The sequence below is a fragment of the Hippocampus bargibanti genome, linkage group LG17 (genome assembly GCF_051943395.1).
Source record: "Hippocampus bargibanti isolate YZ-2025 linkage group LG17, ASM5194339v1, whole genome shotgun sequence".
NCBI lineage: Eukaryota > Metazoa > Chordata > Actinopteri > Syngnathiformes > Syngnathidae > Hippocampus > Hippocampus bargibanti.
The window spans coordinates 8362587-8383368 of record NC_142750.1 but is presented as its reverse complement, the minus strand read 5'-3'; the positions used below and the strand labels follow the sequence as shown (position 1 = coordinate 8383368).

The 20782-nt window shown below is 41.0% G+C and overlaps 2 protein-coding genes across 8 annotated transcripts in view; one reads left to right on the top strand and one right to left on the bottom strand.

The window, feature by feature from the left end:
- Window positions 1-1966: 1966 nt before the first annotated feature.
- Window positions 1967-13413, bottom strand: stk17al (serine/threonine kinase 17a like). The gene is made up of 7 exons (XM_089018371.1): window positions 13135-13413; window positions 8313-8525; window positions 5598-5742; window positions 4957-5083; window positions 4168-4216; window positions 3905-4084; window positions 1967-3113 (listed from the first exon to the last, which is right to left on the bottom strand). The coding sequence occupies exons 1-7, from the start codon at window positions 13248-13250 to the stop codon at window positions 2816-2818; spliced, it is 1128 nt and encodes a 375-aa protein (XP_088874497.1). The 5' UTR covers window positions 13251-13413; the 3' UTR covers window positions 1967-2815.
- The window catches only part of hsd17b1 (hydroxysteroid (17-beta) dehydrogenase 1), a 31635-nt gene continuing 14779 nt past the window's right edge, over window positions 3927-20782 (top strand). For 5 of the 7 annotated variants that reach the window (XM_089018380.1, XM_089018378.1, XM_089018375.1 and 2 more), the window contains exons 1-4: window positions 3927-4066; window positions 6815-6890; window positions 10801-10930; window positions 16419-16511. The gene's annotated coding sequence lies outside the window, so the exon portion shown is untranslated. Of the gene's footprint in view, window positions 4067-6814; window positions 6891-10800; window positions 10931-16418; window positions 16513-16624; window positions 16684-16778; window positions 16856-20782 lie in introns of all 7 variants that reach the window. The other 2 variants (XM_089018374.1, XM_089018379.1) reach the window with 2 other exon arrangements.

Sequence of the window (20782 nt, the reverse complement as noted above, 5' to 3'; positions counted from 1 at the left end):
ACCAACAGAATGTAACAAACCTATTGGATGTGTTTTTGGTAAACAACATTGCCTTAAAGACATGACTGGGCTGGACAGGGTAAGACAAGATCGAATGGGACAGAAGTCCTGACCCGAGTACTGCCTGTCATTCATCCAAATGGCCAAGTCCGGTCCTCAAGAGCCCCTGTCTAGCCTGTTTTCAATATCTCCCTCCTCCAAAACACATACTCAACACACTGACGGAGGAAGTGGCAGCCGCAGACCGAAAACAGGCGGTGTTTGCAATCAACTCGCAGGGCGGCCTTTTGTTCAGAAGGCTTTTCTTGGTATTTGCTCATTTCCAGGGACAAAATACATAAGTGGGACTAACCAAAGGCATTCAGCCCCCTTTCCACATTAATAACAGTTGTCAAATATTGAGGCAGTTTGCTGTCCCCCCCACCCCACACACACACCGACCTTAATTCGGCCAAAAATCCATCGGATGGTGTTTACAATATTTTCTTTGATGTTCTTTGAACTTACGTGGCCACATGTTTGCACCAAAAAGCTGGAGGTCACCGCCGGAATGTGGCAGGAGCGAGCAAGGAGGTCAGTGAACTCACCACTACATTCCAAAGGGATGAAAGCAACAGGATTTGATTAACCATACATGCTCATATTTTTTGGGAGATGAACTGCAGGTCACAGCATGGTGCAAATGTTCCAAACAATTCAAGCGTACCGTTTTTTTACCCCCCCCCCCCCCTAAAGGATTAGTGGGAATTCGAGCAGGAAGGAATTTTCACATTATGTAAGTAAAAAATTGGGTATGTTTGAAGTGGTTAAAGTAATGGGGAAAATTCCTCTGAAGAAAAAAAAGATGATAATGATGTAAACATGATAATTACTCTGGGTTAGCAGCGCTTTTTAATAAGGGATGGTTTTTGGTGTGTTGGTGTTCCATATTTTGATAATTTATATATTTTATTTTTATCTTTAAAAAAGTCTTATTTTTTTTCCCCCTCAAAATGCATTCTGCACAATTCTAAGAAGGTGTCTGCTGTGCTGTTTACATTTTGTTCACTAGTATTAGTTTTAGGACTTTTTTATAGCATATTCGTTTTTATGACATAACATGATTTTTTTTTATTATAATTTGTATCTTTGTGTTTTTCAACTATAATACCATATCTTCCCGTTTATAAAGCCCACCCACAATGAATTATGTATGTGCAAACCTTTTCTATATATATATATATATATATATATAATACATCTAAATAACATGATTTTTTTAAATTATAATTTGTATCTTTCAGTGTTTGGGAGCCTTTTACTGAGCGAGTTGCTTGTTCTGTAGCCACAAAGGGACATGCGTCTTCTTGTGCCGGTCCCAAGCCCGGATAAATACAGAGCGTTGTGTCAGGAAGGGCATCCGGCGTAAAACTTGGCCAAAACAAACAGGCGGATCATACCTCTGAACATGGAGGTCACTGATTCGCTGTGGCGACCCCTTGAAGGGAAAAGCCGAAAGGAAAAGAAGATCTTTCAGTGTTTGTCAACTATCATACCATATTTTCTGGTGTATAAGGCGCACTGGAGTATAAGATGCACCCCCAATGAATGGTGTATTTTCAGACTTTTCCCATATATAAGACGCACCAGAATATAAGGCGCACCTGCAATGAATGAAAAAGGTTTTTGAAATATATAAAAGTTTTCCAAAAACAAGGCACACCACATTATAAGGTGCTACAGTAGAGGCTGGGGTTATGCACTACTTCTTATACAGGGGGGAATGGAGTCGGTGGTTGCTGACAGTAGTTGCAAGACCTGTTGTGGCTTAATATTACTTCACATATACTGTAAGTAGCATCGGCGTATGAGCCTAAGGGTCATCTTGAGAAAATCATGGCTTTTGGGTGCGCCTTATACATCGGTAAACACAGTAACCTAGAAGATGGATGTAGAAAAAAATGATGCCTATCTTCAGACAGAGCAGTTTGATACAAAATGTACATGTATTTCTCTTTACATTTTGCAATGACAAGAACATTTATTCAACTTTCAACAAAAAAAGTCCACATGGACAAGTGCAAAACTGGCTGAAATCCAGAAGCAAAAGGCAACAACAACAGAAAACGAATAAAAGTTAACATTGAAAAAGTGAGACGTGTTACCAAAATCAACACACAGACAGTCGAGAAAAAGGACTTCAGTTCATTGGTTGGAACGCCAACAACATTGCGACGCCTTGCTCCCGAGCGTTGTGTATTGGACAACTCCATCTATTTCAGCCTCCGTGAGTCATTGTCAAAAATATGCTTCATTCTCACAGTAAAGTATAAACTGTTAAAAAAAGGTGCAAAGACTTGTGCAAACGCTTAAAAGAACAACGGGAATATACCAACGCTGCACTTTTTTTTACCATATGTACAGTAGGCTAGGGCTGTGCGATTGCATGAGAAGTCCTTTTTAATAAAAAAGTTTTTTAATTTAAAAAAAAGTGCTCAAGATTATATTGAAAAAAAAATGAGAATGTTGACTCAATCTGATAGTAGAGGCAAATATAACATAAATAAACAATATAAAAATGTACTTCTTTTACGCAAGCTCACGATAAAACGTCCCCAATTTTATTTTCATTTTCCTCCTTCACCAAAACACTCATCGTAGACTGTTGAGGCGTCCAGAACCAGTTTTGGATGCCTCTTGTGACCAATCCTGTATGTAAGTTTAATTCAGTTTAAAACAAGGAACCAGTCTTCGAAATTTTCATTATTTCCTTTGAGTCAATCTACACGGGTGTCTTGAAAGAAGGAAACTCTCAGTCTGTCTGTCTGTCAATCCTTCAGCAGATGAGCTCCTGCTGTATTTCGGGCCGAGGGGCGAATGGCGGCTCGGCGAAGGTGAAAGATCCGCAGCCCGTCTTCAGCTCGCCTTGACACGGGCACGTTAGGTACGAGTCCATTAGGTCCGGAGATGGCGTCGGGCTCTCAGGCTCGGACTCCTCGGACTGGCTTGTATCGCTGGTATCGGGTTCGTCGTCCAAGGACGACGAGGACTGCGCGGTGTGGAGGTGGTGGTGCACGAGGGAGTGAGGGTTGAGCCACGGGTGGCTCAGGCATTCCTCTGCCGTGGCTCTCTTCCTGAAAACACAATTGGAATATCACAGATAAGTGGAAAATCTTTTTAGATTTCCAAGGAATCTTTCTCTTCTCCCTAGCCAATTCAGCAACACTGACCTTTACGTAATGCGCAATGCATTTTAACTCATTCCCTGACAGACGACGTGCAAAAATGTGTCACTCGATTACCAGGGTTTTTGTCATTGTCACTCGAATTCCAGGACCCACAGAATATTGACTTTTAGGACTACATAAACATTCAATGCAGCGTACAAAACCTTAGACTCTCTTCTTTCATCAGAAAAAAAGTTAATTCCTAAGTTATATAGGTCTGAAGTTATCTGAACTTGAAATAGGGGTGGCTGTTCAAAATACAATATAATACATCCATATTGGTTTACATAGCGCTTTAACAACAGCTGAAGCTGGAACAAAGCACTAACACAGAAAACAAGGGAAATGCTGCCCCCTTGCGGAAGGGAAAAAAACATTGCCAGAGGCCATGGCCAGCGCTTTATCGGGACCCAAACTAGACAAAAACAAAACCCGAACAAACTAGGGTATGGCGCTCTACGTCATATTTTCAATTCCTAAATAAATTCAGGAACGGCAGTGAATGAGTTAAGGGGAAAAAATGACATATTTACAGTGTAGATCAAAAATGAGTCATGCATCCGCTTTAAAGCAATCGCGACAAAACTGCGACAGAACATAGTCCAAACTTGCGCAAGAGGAAACCGATTTGCGCCTCATGTCCTCATTTCACACGCGTTTCTGGTCCGATTGTCTACGTATGTCTCCATCAACCTCACCTGGGGTTTTTCACCAACAGGGACTTGATGAAGTCGACGGCCAGCGGCGAGATATCCTGGAATGTATCGTGCGAATACTCTACGCTGACTTGTGAGATGTTGAGGAACGTCTCTTGTTTGTCATCGCCCAGGAAGGGTGACTCGCCAGTCAGCATGACGTAGGTCAGTACCCCGATACTCCTGGTTGCCGTAAGAGAGACTTGTCAGCTTTGAAGCATAGTTTTACCTCTCACGGTCAGGGATGAGAGACAGGGTACACTCACCACATGTCCGTAGCGGTGCTGATGGGTTCATAACTGAGAATCTCTGGTGCTAGAACACAAACGTCTCGAATTAGTCGAATAGTGAGTAGGCAAAAAAATAAAAAAAGACATGCAATAATACCCCAATATTTATGAGGGCATGGCCACAAAAACTACAGGTACCATATTTTCCGGTGTATAAGGTGCACCCAAAAGCCTTAATTTTCATTAAAAGATGACCCTGCGCCTTATATGTGAAGTAATAATGAGCCGCAACAGGTCTCGCAACGACTGTCAGCAGCCACCAACTCCATTTACCCTGATATAAGTAGTGTGTACTAGCCAGCCTCTACTGTAGCGCCTTATGAGGTGTGCCTTATATTTGGAAAACATTTATATATTTATAAATTAGATTTAGAAAACATTGTAGGTGCGGCTTATATATGGAGGTTTGAAAATACACCATTCATTGGGGGTGCGCTTTATACTCTGTTGCGCCTTATACACTGGAAAATACGGTGTTATATTTGACAAACACTGAAAGATACAAATTAAAATTAAAAAAATAATGTTATGTCATAAACATGAATATGCTAAGAACAAGTCCTAAAACTCTTAACCCCAGTTAACAAAATGTAAGCAGCACACCATTGAACTATGTGCGCCTTATATATGGAAAAAGATTGTAAATACACCATTCATTTGGGGTGCGCCTTATACTCCAGTGCGCCTTGTACACCGGAAAATACGGTAACTTAATTTAAAAAAAAAATAGTATGATAGTATGGTGTACACAGTCTCAGGTCTTACCGACATACTCCGGAGTACCCAGGATCTCTCGGACCTCGCTGATGCTGTCCATGTGTCTGGACAGGCCGAAATCCACGATGCGGATGTCACCCAGGGGCCTCGCGCTGGTCAGCAGGATGTTCTGTGGCTGCGGGATACGAAGGCCCGAGGTTACATAAGCGCCACAATCAGTAGCAAATGGGACTTGGCACTCGATTTGAGATAAAAAAAAAAACCCAGAGGATTTATTAGTCCACGCCGTCAATCGGCATCTCGACAAGCCTTAGATCTAAGCTAAGCCAATCAGGGCTGTGAGGGGGTCCGACATCGGATTCCATGACTTCCTGGCTGAATTGTAGCAATGCACAATGGCTTGGAGGAATGCCAAATTTGCTTGGGAACCGAATCGCCTGACACCCCAATCATGGACCCACTTGGGATTAACTTTTATCAAGATGACATGTTTTCTGGCGGAGGAACCGGATACTCAAAAGGACAACGAGCCTTGCAATATTAAAAATAATAACCTTGTCACCTCATTCGAAATCCCTCCTCCCCTCCCCTACCCATGAGAACTAGGCTGAGCGCCGGGCTTACATAACTAGCTGTATGCATCCACCACCTAGAGGTAGTCACGTAACGTCTCACCTAGGGCGTCTTACCTTCAGATCGAGATGCACAACATTGTTGCAATGCAGGAATGCCACCCCCGTAAGAATCTGTCGAGCCAACCGGATGACGTCTTTCTCGGTGAAGGCGTCGTCGTTGTCTGCGACACATTGGTCGAAGATCTCGCCGCCGTCGGCGCTAGTGCAGTAAAAGAACAAGAAAGAGGGGAAAAACTGAAAATTGAGATTTTTGACTCCGTGTTGAGGTCGCAAGTGATTCACAGTGAACTAGGCTGCACTGCCGAACTTTCGTGAGGGATAATGAAGCTTTCCTTCGACATACTAATGGAATTCCATTCCCACTTGCCTCAAAGTGAACAGACGACAACAAGTGCTTAATTAATCTTCCGTTTGATTTGTTAGTGAGCAACGGAACAACAAAACGTTACGCAATCCCGATTTTTTATTTTCACCCAGCATTGCATAACTTCATATCTTTGTATTTTGTGCTTGTCAATCAATTCATATCTGTGCTAATGGTGAAACACAGACTAATCGCGACGGGTGAGTTGGCAGCAAGTTCAGATAAATAGAAATGGCTTGACTGTTGTACACATCACTAATTCGATCGGAATTAGTTGCATAGAACGATGTTATATTAGCGATGAATATTCTTGAAAAGACGACAAAAGTTTCAGTTTTGGGAACTCGATACCTGAAGGGAATCGCACTTCAAATGATGCCACATTTTTGCGGATAAGTCGTCCCGCGCTAAGTCAAGAAAAGTCGTGGTTGGAAAAAACTAGAAGCACGTGTGGAGGGATTTTTAAACGCTTGCATGTGCTTTCGATCGTCTGGAGGAAATATCGCGAGGGGTCACGCAACCGTGTCGGCCTTCGGGATGCTGAGTCCTCGACCGACCTCAGCTGTGAAAACAGGACCGATGTTTTGATGGATTTTGAGTATCTGATCTTCCTTGTTGTGATCCTCGTTTTTAACCCCCTAGACCCCCCCCCCCCCCAAAAAAAAAAAGCGCAGGCGAAATGTGTTTTAAATGATCCGCAAATACCGCAGTACTTTTATCTGTCAATGAAGAAGAGACCATGACATTTTGTCTCCAGGCATTTACCATATTTTCCAGTGGATAAGGCAAATGTGGTGCTCTTTCACATTTTCAAACTCAGTCCTGATGCTTAAAGCTTATTTTTGTGTGTCCCTTTTGCTTCTTCCTCAAATTCAAACGCTCTCACGACTTCATTCCTTCCCTACAGCGGGGGCAGCCAGATTAAAGCCCGCAGTCGACCACATGGACGAATGGATGAGGTCAGATCTGCCTTAAATCTCCAAGTAAGTGGCTATTTAACAAGGGGGGGGGGGGGGTGTCAAGTGAGACCTGGGGAGTTATCCATGTTTGGGCCGAGTAAGTTTTTAAAACCTTCAGTTGCTGACTGATTACATAAAAAAAGCAGTGAGGTCATTCAAGCTCCAGGCCAGTTTAGACAATGCAGCATTGAAAAAGCAAACGAGAAAAAAGAAAAACGATTTTCCAAATATAAATAAATGAAACCAGGAAATTAAAACTTGAAAGTTGCGTCTTAGTGAGGATAAACCAAAATGGCTGAGGACAATTAATTCAATTTTGGTTGCTTGTTTTTTTAGGGATATTATGTCATGGTGCTGTCAACACATCAAAAAAATTCAATGACAATTTTCTTTTGTTTATACACAATACAGTGGACATCTTATCAGGTTACAGGGTGCGTACAAGGAGAACATAGCATATAATAAGCATCTCAATGTCCATGTAGGGATCGTTCCTTCTTGATCTGCTCAAAAAATAATAAAAAAAAAATTAACAATCCGTGATGACCTTACAAGTTTCAGCTCAAAAGTACAAAAAGGGCAAGATAGAGCGTTCAGTTCTGAACATTCAAATCTGATTTCTCATGTAGACTTTATCCAGACTAGTCATTTGAGTTGTGTGGTAGGCTACTGACTGCAGCTGCAAGCAAAGCCCTGAGAAATTTCCAAGTGCAGACGGCGGATGTGGTTGCGGCTATGAGAAGTGTGTGTGTGTGTGTGTGTGTGTGTGTGTGTGTGTGTGTGTGTGTGTGTGTGTGTGTGTGTGTGTGTGTGTGTGTGTGTGTGTGTGTGTGTGTGTGTGTGTGTGTGTGTGTGTGTGTGTGTGTGTGTGTGTGTGTGTGTGTGTGTGTGTGTGTGTGTGTGTGTGTGTGTGTGTGTGTGTGTGTGTGTGTGTGTGTGTGTGTTTGCCGACTGCCGTGCTACTTTTAGCAGCTTTGCTTACTGCCTCGCACAGGAAATGAAGCGGTTGGGAGGAAGGGAGAAAAAGCGTGAAACCGAATCGTGTGATTCAGTGCAACCAAATGCAAACTTCAACGCTAACTTGATTTAATTACTTTACCATAAGCGAGACCTGCGCCTTCCCACTTTTGCACTTTGTTTAGAACAGACGGCGTAGCTTAGCGGCGAAGCCGCAACGAGACGATTCAACCACAAACGTGTTTGCAAACGCGTTTCAATTTCCTGTTAGCATTCAAAACGGTTCTCCAGAGTGACTCCTCATGCCTGTTCTGCGTGCTAAGTTACATTGATGCTACATTTTGAATAAAATTCAAAGTATTCCATATCTTTGCGACTATTTCTGCTTCTTATAAAGTGAATTGACTTCCCCTGCCATCATTTGGTTTTCCATCCAAACCCACTCTTACTCGACTCAAACCCAGGCTGCGACAATTTTCCGTTTCTTACCATTCAAGTACCAGGACGATCTCGGTCGCCGTTTCGTAGACCTCATGAAGGGCCACAACGTACGGGTTGCACTTGGCCAGCTCCAGGACGGCGATCTCATTGAGGATGTCCACGCGGCAGTCTTGACCCTTCCGTCTCTTGCGCAGGAACTTGGCAGCGTACTGCTTGCCCGTCGCCTTCTCCGTGCATTTCTTCACCACCGCAAACTTTCCCCTGGTGACAGAGAGTCATTTAGATTTGAAAAATTAAGACATGATAGAGTAATGCTACTTTGCGGTTCGATTATCGTGGCCCTTGATGCATTGCGGATGTTTTTCAAACCCAAAAAAAGGCAGCAAATGGCAGCAAAAGTCACGACAGTACAGTACTGTAAATCAACAGCGGGTCACAGAGAGCAGCATTCAATAGTTTCACTGTTGCTATTTTGGAATTTAGTCATCCATTTTGAGGCATGATTGTGGTGTAAATGCACAAAACCGAACATGAGTTCAGGAACCAAAACATCGCTTTAATTTGGCCACACCTGACAATGAGCCGTCGATTTATGTAAACACAATTTTCAGCGCTTTGCTTACTGTACATTAATTGTCTTGACTTTGCTTATATTCATTTGTTTTCGCACTGACTTAGTCCAAAACTGATTGGCCGAGAGACGACACGAGTGGACAGCATTCATCCTACCTGAATGCTTCTCCCTTCTCCAGTTCTCGCACCGCGTTACTTCAGCTTATGTACTGTACGTATTCTCGCATTTTCATTCGTACTTAATACCCCCTCCCCCCCGTGCCTTCAAAATCATTCAGCAAACCCAAAAAGAAGCAGAAAATGATGACAGTGAGTGGAAAAGTAAAATGACGTGACAAACTGAGGGAAAGCCAAAATTATGTCGCTGTTGCACGGCATTACAATGTCAATGAATCTATGGTGCGTTACATCAAGAAAGAAGAGTCGTATACCTGTAAATATTATACTGCATAAACTGATAGTGGACTGTTTATTGCATTAGAGTTTTGTACTGTACGATAAACATTAACTGTGCTTCTTTATGCATGTCCTGTACCGTGTTCCACTAAATTTGGTCTTATATTTTTTGGACTCATACAAATTGAAATTTACCAATACATGTAGGATTCACTACATCACGTTTTTTTGTCTATCGTGGGTGGTCCAGCTCCGCATTAACTGCGATAAATGAGAGATTACTGTACAAACTTACTTATGTACCACAATGGGCCCCCACACATATGCAGACAAAGAAAGGGGAAATAGTTTCATTGGACAGCCCAGATGTTGTTATTGGGCTCAAATATGTGCACAGGAAATGCCATTGGACACTCAGCAGTCCTCTTATCCCCCCTCTTCTCCTTGGAAGGTCTGACCAATGGAAGCACAAGAAGCTGAGTGTTCATAACATTGCAAGAAGTCGTGCAATTTTTTTCACGTATTCACTTCTAGTTTATATATCTTGAGTAATCTTGACCAATAAATTTCATTTGACGCACTTTGACAAAAGAATTGGGAACAAAGCCCTTTCTGATGCAAATGATGATTGGCTGATGTGTCAGTCTGCCACACTATTGCGCCATCTACTGCCGAGGAGGGCTTACTCAATAGCTGATTTTTTTTTTGGTTTTGACGTAAGTATCGATGGCTGGTATCGGCGACTTCCATAAAAACACAATACCTTAAAATAAGGGCCTATATTGATATCTAAACTGTCGCAGCTTGGAATTGAAGCGGATTTACGTGGGACAGGAAATGTGAGACAATCTCTTTCGTCAATGGATGCTAGAGCTTCGTGTTTGCTTTCAACATTTAGTTTGTAGCAGACGTGCACATTTCACTGTGATGTCCCGGATCCACTGGTGAAAAGGACGCTTTAATCCTCTCCACTTTCATCTATAACTGCTTCATACAACAAAGAGGGTGCAGAAAATGCTCAAGATTGAATGACTGTTTCTTTGAGTTATCATTAGTTTGTTATTTTGTTCTTTTGACTTCAGGATGGTTCCCCGAGATTGGCTGCGTTTACAGCAGCTCCTGTATTTTGGTTTTCTACTTCTTCCCTTCCTTTCCTCTTCCAACTACGTACATAACCACTGCTGTGAAATGTAAATTTATCCACTGAGAGACTACTAAAGGCTAATCCAATCCAAATGCTGTACAAATTCCCAATGTAACTTTTAAAATGACAACATAGCAAAACCAAACAACAACAAAAATAAAAACCCGATAATACAAGCTGGGGTTCTATTGTTTACTGCGGTGACGTGACCCAAATTCAAACTTAAGTTGTAACTAACCCACGCTAATTATAATTACAACAAGTATATGCCACAAACACATCTTTTTCTGTATCGAGGACAGACTCGCAGACAACAAATGACATCTTGCCTAAATGTTCTGGGCTTTCACGTGTTCATTAGTGAAAGGTCAAGATGCCCACCCCAGCATATAATGACTCCCTCCCCTTTCTTTTTCAACACAGCTGACAGAAACATGGACAAATGGACGCGTGTTGACGCCTCCGCACAGATGCCATGACAGTCGTACAAAAAGCTAGCCAGTTGGTACCACGGACACGCGGACCACCCACCTGACCAGGCCCGAGGCAATTAGTAAGTTGGGGCAAAGGGTTGGGAGGGTCTTAGTTATTGACTCAACGTTTAACTCCAGCCAGTATGTTTCGAAAGGGTCCAGTCAGTGGGGTTTGGCTAATTTTCCCCTCCCAAATATTCCCACACCATCAAACTAAATCCAACCAACAGTATCCACCCTTGCCGTTCATTGTCCTGAGCTTCTGGGTCGTTGTGCAAAGATGGAAAATGGCAACCCCCCACCATCACCACTGGAGAGTCTTTTCTCAAGCTAATTAGCCCGGTTGAGAAGGGGCATCATGTGCGCTCATGTGTGATGAAAAGACATAATCAATGGCCGTAGAGAGTGGCCAGCGGGGGGTCTTTTCAAACACGAGTCAAAGGTTACCAAACCGAGCTGTTGTCCAAAGAGACTCTGACCAAAATACATTTAAAATACACCCCCTCGTCAAAAAGAAATACATGTAGTGAACCACTGATGAATCACCAACTCCAATCTCACACCAATGTTTCCAACATAACAAACATTATTTAATAAAAAACAACTAAGATGACACACTGTTAGCGCATGAGTGGTGGTAGTAGTAGTAGTAGTAGTATGGGAGGTTGACTTCTGTGGGGAAAAGAGAGGAGGAAAATACTTTACACCCCCGCCCCCTCTCGGACCCAGAACACACAACATAGAGACCTAGAGGTCCCGGGTGCCATCCCCGGAAATCATCGCGTGTCTAATTGCATGGGCGTCCCTTCATTTAGCTTTTGTTTTCAATGTAGTGATGAGCTCAGATACTCTGGTTGCTATTTACAACACTGTGATTAACACATACGGTTGTAACAGTATGAGTCAGCGGGTGAAAACTAGAACCACAATCATAATTATTTTTTTATTCAGAGATTTTTTTTGCGCTGTTTCATAATCTGCCCTTGTTTTTTTCACTTAGCACACCACTTTCAGAACAATCATTATTAAATCTATTACACAATGTTTTAAAAGTCAAACATAAAAACAAGAAATTAAAAACCTGATGGACTAGAAAAAAGTATCAACATTTTATTAAATTGGTGGCAACAATACATTTACAGAGAAAAAGCCACCTATAATTAAAATTAGCCAGTGCAGTCGATGTACAAAATTAGTACTTCTATGACAACGCCATTTAAAATTGAATGTTATCATCTGCATTTTAGATATGAATAGAAAAGGGGGTGTCAAACTCATTTTTGTTGTGAGCCTAAACATACTTACGGTTTCCTGCAGACGGCTGTAATGAATGTGAACACACATAAATCAGAATCAGAATCATCTTTATTGCCAAGTATGTAGAACACACAAGGAATTTGTTTCCGGTAGGACACGCTGCACTAGTATCGTCCTCAAAAAAAACTGCTAAGTGGCACTATACAGTTCCATTTTGGCTACTGTTGAAAGAGTTCAAAGAGTCGAAAGAGTTAATGGCTTGGGGGAAGAAGCTGTTTAAATGTCTGCTGGATTTGGTGCGTAAATGTATCAACAAAAACAAATGAATAAAACAACTAATTTTGAAATCAGAGGCATATGAGGCAATGCACATAATTTGCTTTTGCGGGCCACATAAAATGATGTGGTGAGCCAGATATGGGCCCTGTGTGCCAAGTTTGACATATGTGTGCTCCGGTTTGTCAGTATATAGAAGTGTCCCCTTGTAATGTCTTTTTTTTTTATATAAAAAAAGACTTCACCACAAACCACATTTGTACTTCTCAATTTTGTGGTCCTCAGTTCATTTTAAAGTCAGGTCTTTATATGCCCTTGATTTAAGTGGTGACCAGGCTAAACCCAGAGGATGGCTGGATGGAATTCAAAACAACAACCGCTGCACAAATGACTTCAAAAATAACCATGTGCACGCTCTCTCTTTATTTTTTCACGTTTTCAAATTAAATAACGTGTATTAGTCTCACAACAGGGCAATCACATTAACTTTTAGCACACAAACACGCATTTTCCCAGGAATTCCGCAACCACACAGCAACTCAAAAAGGCTCTTTTCTGCACAGGAATTCCAAAAGCCCACCTGGCAAACTCACACGCATCTCACTCACACGTGCCTGACGCAAAACATCTAATAAGATTAACACAATCACTTGATCTTCCAAAGCGCCGTGGGACGCGTTCCATTTGAAGATTTTTATTAACGGCTCAGTAGATACAAAACAAAAATCAGAGAGCAAAAGACGACACTTACCGGCCCAGTTCTTTGCCAGCAAGCTCATAATTGACCGAGAAGGGATCCGATCTTAACCTGGTGTGAACTTTTGCCATCATCCCGCTCTTGTTGTCAATCTTCGCTGCACTTAGCATCGTTCAAAAAAGTTTAAATCAACAATCTAGGGACGAAACAAAAATGCTAAGAGATCAGGTACAGCTGAGCATGGTCATTAAAATGTCAGCATTTGGATAAGAGCGGAACAATCCAAGTTACTAGACGCGAGGAAAGCGTGTGACTGACTGCTGTTTAAATTGCTCTGACTTCTCCTCGTTTTGGGTTGATAAAATGTTACCGCTGGCCCGCCCACATGTCTGACGTCGACAGGTGTAAACCAATCATCACGGAATGAATCGGCAGAAAGGGGCGGTACTCTTGGCCAGCTGGCCGTGAAACGTTCAGGTCACACGAGTTTGTGGGTAAAAAGAAATTCCACATTTTTCAAATAACTTTACAGTACAGTAAGTGTAGAGACAGTTCATCAAGGATATACTTGCCTGTAATTTAAATATGCAAGATATGTATCAGTTATAAAAATGTGTGCACGTGAGACTTATTTAGAAAACATGTTAGTTCTTTGGGCATAGTTAATCATTAAGCCAACACTAATTTAGGCTTTACATTTATTGATACAGTGTGCAATTACTTGCAAAAGCGGATCCAATTCTGTTGTTGGGGTTAAAGATTGGAATGATTAAAATATACAATTGTAATGCACTATTCATTTTTTTAAAATACATGCATTATTGTGCATTATCTGTTTTCTGTTTATTTAAATTTGGGAATCAGGTAGCTTGAACAAATATCTACATTTTTCAGAGAAAGAAAATTGAGCCCTTGCTTTCTTCTGTACCATTCTGTCTGTCATATTCTTCCTCCAATTCCATGTTGGGTGAGAGGCATAGTACAGAGTCCTTATAGACAACAACCACCAATTCTCCTATTAATAATTTACAGTCATGGGCATTTGCAAGTGTAACTTCAACTTCAAGGTTTGGATTTACATTTGAACGAAGGCCAAAGAGGCTTGACCTTCATAAGTACTTTCCCCAAAGCTTTTGCCAAGCATGCAAGGCACTCTAGATTCTATCATCACTGTGTTTTTCGCCACCTAGTCTTGGCTGCGCTGCAGGTGTGCAGGTGAGATTTGACGCACATGCTTCCCCCTGGAAACAGGAACATGTGTGTGAGAGTGCTTGCCCGAGGAATTCCGAGCATCCCGAGGCGTAGCCCGGGACGAGTCAGCGTGGGACGGGATGACGATCGAGACAGACTGGCTTTGACTGTCAACTAACAGTTCACTGTCAAATAGCTGCTGTCTTAGCCGTCCAAGGCGTGGCAAAGTATCAGCCTGATTTGTTTTGAGCAATAACAAGAAGGCCAAGGTACAGAAAGGTTAAATTAGGTTTCCGAAGACATCTAATGATTCCAAATGTTATTTGACAAAAGATGCCAAAAGAGGGTGGGGTTGTAGATCAGATCCAGCCAAAATAATGAACCTTTTTTTGACAAAATAAATAGTATAAGGTGTATGTTTCCACTTTTAAAGAAATACTATAAAAGGAAAAGATTGGCGGAAAAATTCAAACTGGTGTATGACATATAGGTGTTCGAAAGTGTTACAAGTCATTTATTTCATGTTAACTGTTTTGTGAAGCGATTTATTACAGCTGTAGCTGTGTTAAAGCACCGTTTTAATGAAACTTTTATTGCATAATATTGTAACGGTTTGAGTTTTTTCATCCTCCACAAACATGTGTATCATACCTCTGAAATGGAGGTTACTGATTCGCTGTGGCGACCCATTGAAGGGAAAAGCCGAAAGGAAAAGAAGAAGACTGAATGTCCATTCAGACTTTCCGTACTCTAACTGAAGGAATTACAACGCTGCAGGTACTTAAAGTCAGTCTCACTTCTTTTACTAAGTTTTAATAGTGCAAATATGTTACATTCCTGTTTTAAGATGACCTCAGATTTTGTGACTTCGTTTTGTGAGTTCATTATCATGATAAAATGCGAGACACCAACAAACAAATTCCAATCGAATTTGCATATCTCATGTTAAATCAGCATACTGCTAATCAAGTTGTTTTCCGGATCTCTTCACATTTTGTTTCGGTATTTCCAAACTACTTTCTTTCCTTGTCAAACCTGTTAAATTATATGTATGTCGACAGGTCACATCTTCATGCTTAGTTTATATGTCACAGTCCATGAAATTATTCATGCTGAAATAATTTTTTTGTTCAATAAATCCCAATTGTATCCTGAGGCAAATGCCGATCCTCCTATTGAGTTAGGATATAGTAAATCAATCATTATTTTTAGTATAAATGTTTAGCTATAGAGAAATGAAAACATTGATGTCCCCACATTGTGTGGTGCATCTCTTTGGTAAATTGTTCATTGTCATTCTAAAATTAAAAATTGTGCAAGTATGTCAACAACGGGCGTTCTCGTGTTAGCAACATTCTAAACATATTGTTTATGCTGGTGACATGGCTCAATATGACAAGGCAACTCAAAAAGCACATTTCTAGTGGTGCGTCACATGGTCTTCAGAGTGCACAATTGTCCATTTTTACCGTGGCAGAGATAATTGTGTTGCTGTCAACAGGCAGTGATGTCAAGGAGTCCCATTGACAGCGGGCATTCCATAAAGATCTCCCCTGCGAGATTAGCGAGCCTCCTTATATGCTACCTGAAGTCCTCCGCAAAACCTAGACCCTTGCACCTCCCCACACCACCCCACAAAAAAAATATAAATAAAAAAAATACAACTACATGTACAAGAGACTCATTGGCCAGTGAGTGAACATGACTGAGCCCAAGAGAGCAAACCAAAACACATGCCGATGTATTAGCCTGCCAGCTTTTGCTGTTTAACTCGCATAAATGTGAGAAGTTGAGTCATGACCTTCCCGACGTGTGATAGCAAAACACTGCTGGGTCTTATTTGGGCCACGTCTCGCTAAACCCGACATGTGGACATGATTGAATCACACACAACCGGGATTTAACAGCAGGTAAATGATTTGTGGCGGAAACACTCACAAGAGGTGCATTGAGTAGTTCTTTCAGACTAGGCTTTTTTTTTAAACAAAAGCCTTGGGAATTTGTGCGCCTGTGCCATTCATGAAAGAGCCCAGCAACAACATCCATTTCATCCATTTAAGGACTCTGCACACGTTGTGCTTTCATTCACTTGATTATCTTGCAAAGAAATGCATTTCTCATTATAATACTCTTCACACCTTTTGCAGACCACTGAAGCATTGAGCATCCCGGGAAGCATCTAAAGAACAGACGTGTGGAAACGGTGGCATGTACTGATAACCAACAAGCGTCAAAAAACAGTGAGTGACATAATATTGTTCAATATTTGTACCATTCAGGATTCTGTCTTAGGCCTGTTACCTTTTCAAACGTTCTGTATAGTCCTTTTTGCTTTTTGTGACCCAATTCCAAGAAACACCAAACCTAAATGATGCGGCACGTCGACGGAAGGCCCGAACATGGCAAATAAGTGTGAGGCACTTTGGATGAAGTGATGTAGAGCAAAGTCAAACAGCCTTCTCGCTGAGTGTATTTACTTTCCACTTTCTCCTCTGCTTTTTGTGAAGGAAATTTGCCTCTTTAACAAGATGTCACCATGACAAAAGCGCGGAACTACGAAACCCTCTACAGGAAGTTAATACCAGTAAGGAACAGCAAATGATAAGATTCAATCTAGTTGTAATCTGATCTAAATCCACACAGTCCTTGTTAGTGTGTAGGCGGTTGTTTCATTTACATACAAATAAGGGTCACTTTACAAGATGACGATGTCAATGCAAACACAGGAAAACATCTCAAAGGGGATTTAAAGTGAAGTACAAGATAGACTTGAACTAGTTGGGAAAAAACAGGGGATGTTTCACCATCAGATAACAGCTTTGTCAAAACGAGATGATGTACTTATAAGGCCCGTTGTGTAAACAAACGCCTGGATGAGATCGTTTTTATACATTTTCAGTAAAAAAAAAGATAGTCCTCTCCCAGCCCAATATGTTTTTGAAGCGCTCAACTTTTGAAGATACCAAAATATGTATGCATATTTAATGTACTTTAAAAAATCAGAGGTACGATGAGGCATAAAATGTTATTAAATAAATCGTAAATCCAGCAAGCAGTGAGTGAACTGTCATGGGGCTTAACAAAACTGGTCTGATCGACTGCATTAAAGAGGCGCTATTGTCCATATCTTTAAATAAATCAAATTAATCAATAAATTTATTCGGGAATTGAAAAGTTTTGTTTGTTTTCATGCTTGGGTGCTGATAAACTGCTGGTCATACCTCTGACAACGTTTTTCGCTTCCACAAGGGGGCAGCATTTCCTTTTTTTCTATGTTCGCGCTTTGTTCCAGCTTTAGCTTTTGTTAAAGCGCTATGTAAATCAATTTGTATATATTGTATTGTATTTTGGACAGCCGCCCTCATTTCAAGCTCATATAACTCCAGACTCATATAATTTAGGAATTAACTCTCTTTTTTCTGATGAAAGAAGAGAGTCTAAGGTTTCTAACGCTGTACTGAATGTTTACGTAGTCCTAAACTCGTATAACTCATAATATTCTGTGGATCCTGGAATTCAAGTGACAATGACAAAAACCCTGGCACTCGAGTAGACACATTTTTGCACGTCTGGCAGTGAATGAGTTAATATTGACTGTTAATTGTTAAAAATAGTGGCATGAATTCAGATTGTAATTTTTTATGCTAGTTATGCTGTTGTCAAAATGTACCCATTTATGATTCCTGACGTGTAGGTAATGTTGTGACTCTTAATTTGTAAACCACTGTGTGTTTGTGTGTGCGTGTGTGTGTCCACCTTTTTAAGAAGTTGATTGAGTACGGTGAGGTCACACACTGGTGTCATCTAAATGCAAAGCTGTCTGAAAGGGGCTGTGAAGGTCTCTCACCTCATAAAAAGAAACAGTACAGTGTGGTTTGATTTAGGTCACTTAAACACGCCACCCACATCTTAAACACTCCTTACTTTCCCCCCCCCCCCCCCCACCGTGGGCCCCCTGTGATGCCACATTGACTCTAACAATGACAGCATGGGAAGGCTTAGTCGCGTTCCCAAACTTCTAGTAGTCGTTTGACGTGCACTGCTGACGCCCAAATGCTATTAAAGTGAAGTTCCTAATTCCTTTTGACCAAAACAAGACATCTATAAATGGCAGATAAATAAGATATTTTGTGATGTGGAGACCCCCTAAGAGGAGCGTGATGTGTGGCTTTAAAATTGGATTTCAAGTCAGAGTAGCCTTATTAAAACGTGACGTTTGTCTGTGGAATGTTTAGTCAGAGTCTTAGTGTGCTAGCTGCAAGCGATTGGCAATTGGGGTATTATTGTACTAAGGCACATCTAAAACTTGAGGCCTGGGGCCAGATCCGGCCTGACACATCATTTTTAATCAAATGAAGTTTATCATCTTGCTAAATACATTGATTCTTTTTATTTTGCAGATACTATGGACAGAATCTGTATTTTTTTCTCGTGGTTACTATTTATTTATTTATTTATTTATTTATTTATTTGTTTCTTTATTTAAATTTATGTTTATTTTTATTTTTAATGTCAACCATTCTATTTGTAACGTAAACTGTTTCTTAAAATATTTACTTGGCACTCACTCATGACTATTTTCCGGAATCAGAATCAGAATCATCATCGTCTTTATTAGCCAAGTATGTAGAACACACAAGGAATTTGTCTCCGGTAGAATACGCCACACTAGTATCATCATAAAAAAGACACGACAAATAAGTATGGAAGAGACTAATAAATGATAATCTACTCTATTCTAATCTAATCTAATCTAATCTAATCTAATCTAATCTAATCTAATCTAATCTAATCTAATCCCTTAGTGGAATAACGGTGAGACAATGTGCAAAGTATCAAGCAGACAGTGGTTAAAGTGAGGACAGAGCTGGAGCTACAATGATTCTAATGGGATACTGTTCCGCAGGGTTGTGAAAAAGTGCAAAGAGACACTATACAGACCAAAAATAAAGTCTCTTAAATGACCTTAGTCTTATTCTTAATGATGAATAGAACTAGATTTGGTTTTTGTTCTCAACAATATAGCCAAAGTCCACACGTTCCTAAAGAATATTTCAAATTTACAACTACTCCATAATTCAGACGCACGAGTCCTGACTTCAGCTTTGATACGCATTCAAGGTGGTAAGTGCGTATCAAGTATGCCGTTGCAGGAAGGGCGTGATTCTCGAATGAGCGAGTGGGCGATTTTGCAGGCACAGAAACGTTTCGCTGCATTCAAACCACAGGAATGCACGACAAGCACCCGCTTCACTCGGCTTTGCATGTTAGGACAAAGAGAAACCAGAAATACTGCAGGTATAAGGATTATTTGGATGATTTTTGTGTGCTCATGTTCAGAATTAACGTCAACAATGGCACATCAATTATTTTACCTGGAAGTGACCCAAAAAGAGAAATATTGTGTGGCGTTTTTTTGATGAAAGTTTCTCAAATTTTGCAGCACCGCTCGCAGTTCGTTCCAATCTCAGCAAAACAATGAATGTTACCTTGGTTGAAGTATCTAAATTGAAATTGGTGTGAATGGAAGATTTGTGAATGGGCATTTTGTAAACATACTTTGGATATAAAGACGCAGTTTGTATTCCGTGTTCTTCTTAATGGACAGATTTTGGACATGTGGTCGACCTTAGTTGGAGTCGAGCTTGGTGTTTCTTTTTGGAATGGTGATTGAATGACTTTTCAGTGACATTTTACGAATGAGAAATTGAATTGTAAGGCAAACAAATGTCAGTCCTGCCTCCATTTCCTCGCATTGACCTCTCGCTTAACATGTTTACGTGGTACAATCTCAGTTAGCATGAACAATAACCTTTGGAATTCAACAAGAGACAAAACGCTATCCCACACAGCAGATGGAAAATCAATCTGGTGAGACAGCGTCGCTACACGCGCCGCTGTCTGTCAAGAGCTCGTCCCAGTGGAATGGCCTGGCATCACAACAAGGCTGCCGCCGTCGTCGTTGTCTCAGTTGTGTCTGATTCAGTCAAATGTGACAGACTTTGGCGGGATAAGCACGTACAAGAAGGTAAAAGCACAGAGAATGCGAGGGGAGGTGTGTATGTGATGGGGGTCACGCCAAGTTAATAAAAATAAACATGACTAAGCAAGAAGCCACGAGGACAGAAGAAGTCACAGTGGAGAAGAAGATAGATCGAAAGAAAGCGGCAGGAAATGGGGAAACGGATCCATTTGGAATGTCTGACTCAGGAGAAAAATGGAAAACATTTATTGAGCCGGCGGCAGTGGGGAGGTGGGAGTGTTTGGACCTGAAACACACAGCAAAGGAAACATCAAAAAAGTTAAGACGACGATGAAGAAGCTATCAAATGTAGTTTCATTATGTTGTCGAGCCCCTTTATTACGATACACAAACATTTCATTTTGCTATCTATCAGGATTCTTTAAATCATAGAGGACAGTGGTTGTCTGACGCAAAATTTCCCCTTACAGTAGTTGAAGAAATTCTGTTGAAATGGAAGAAATAAGCCACATCATGCTGTGAAACCTC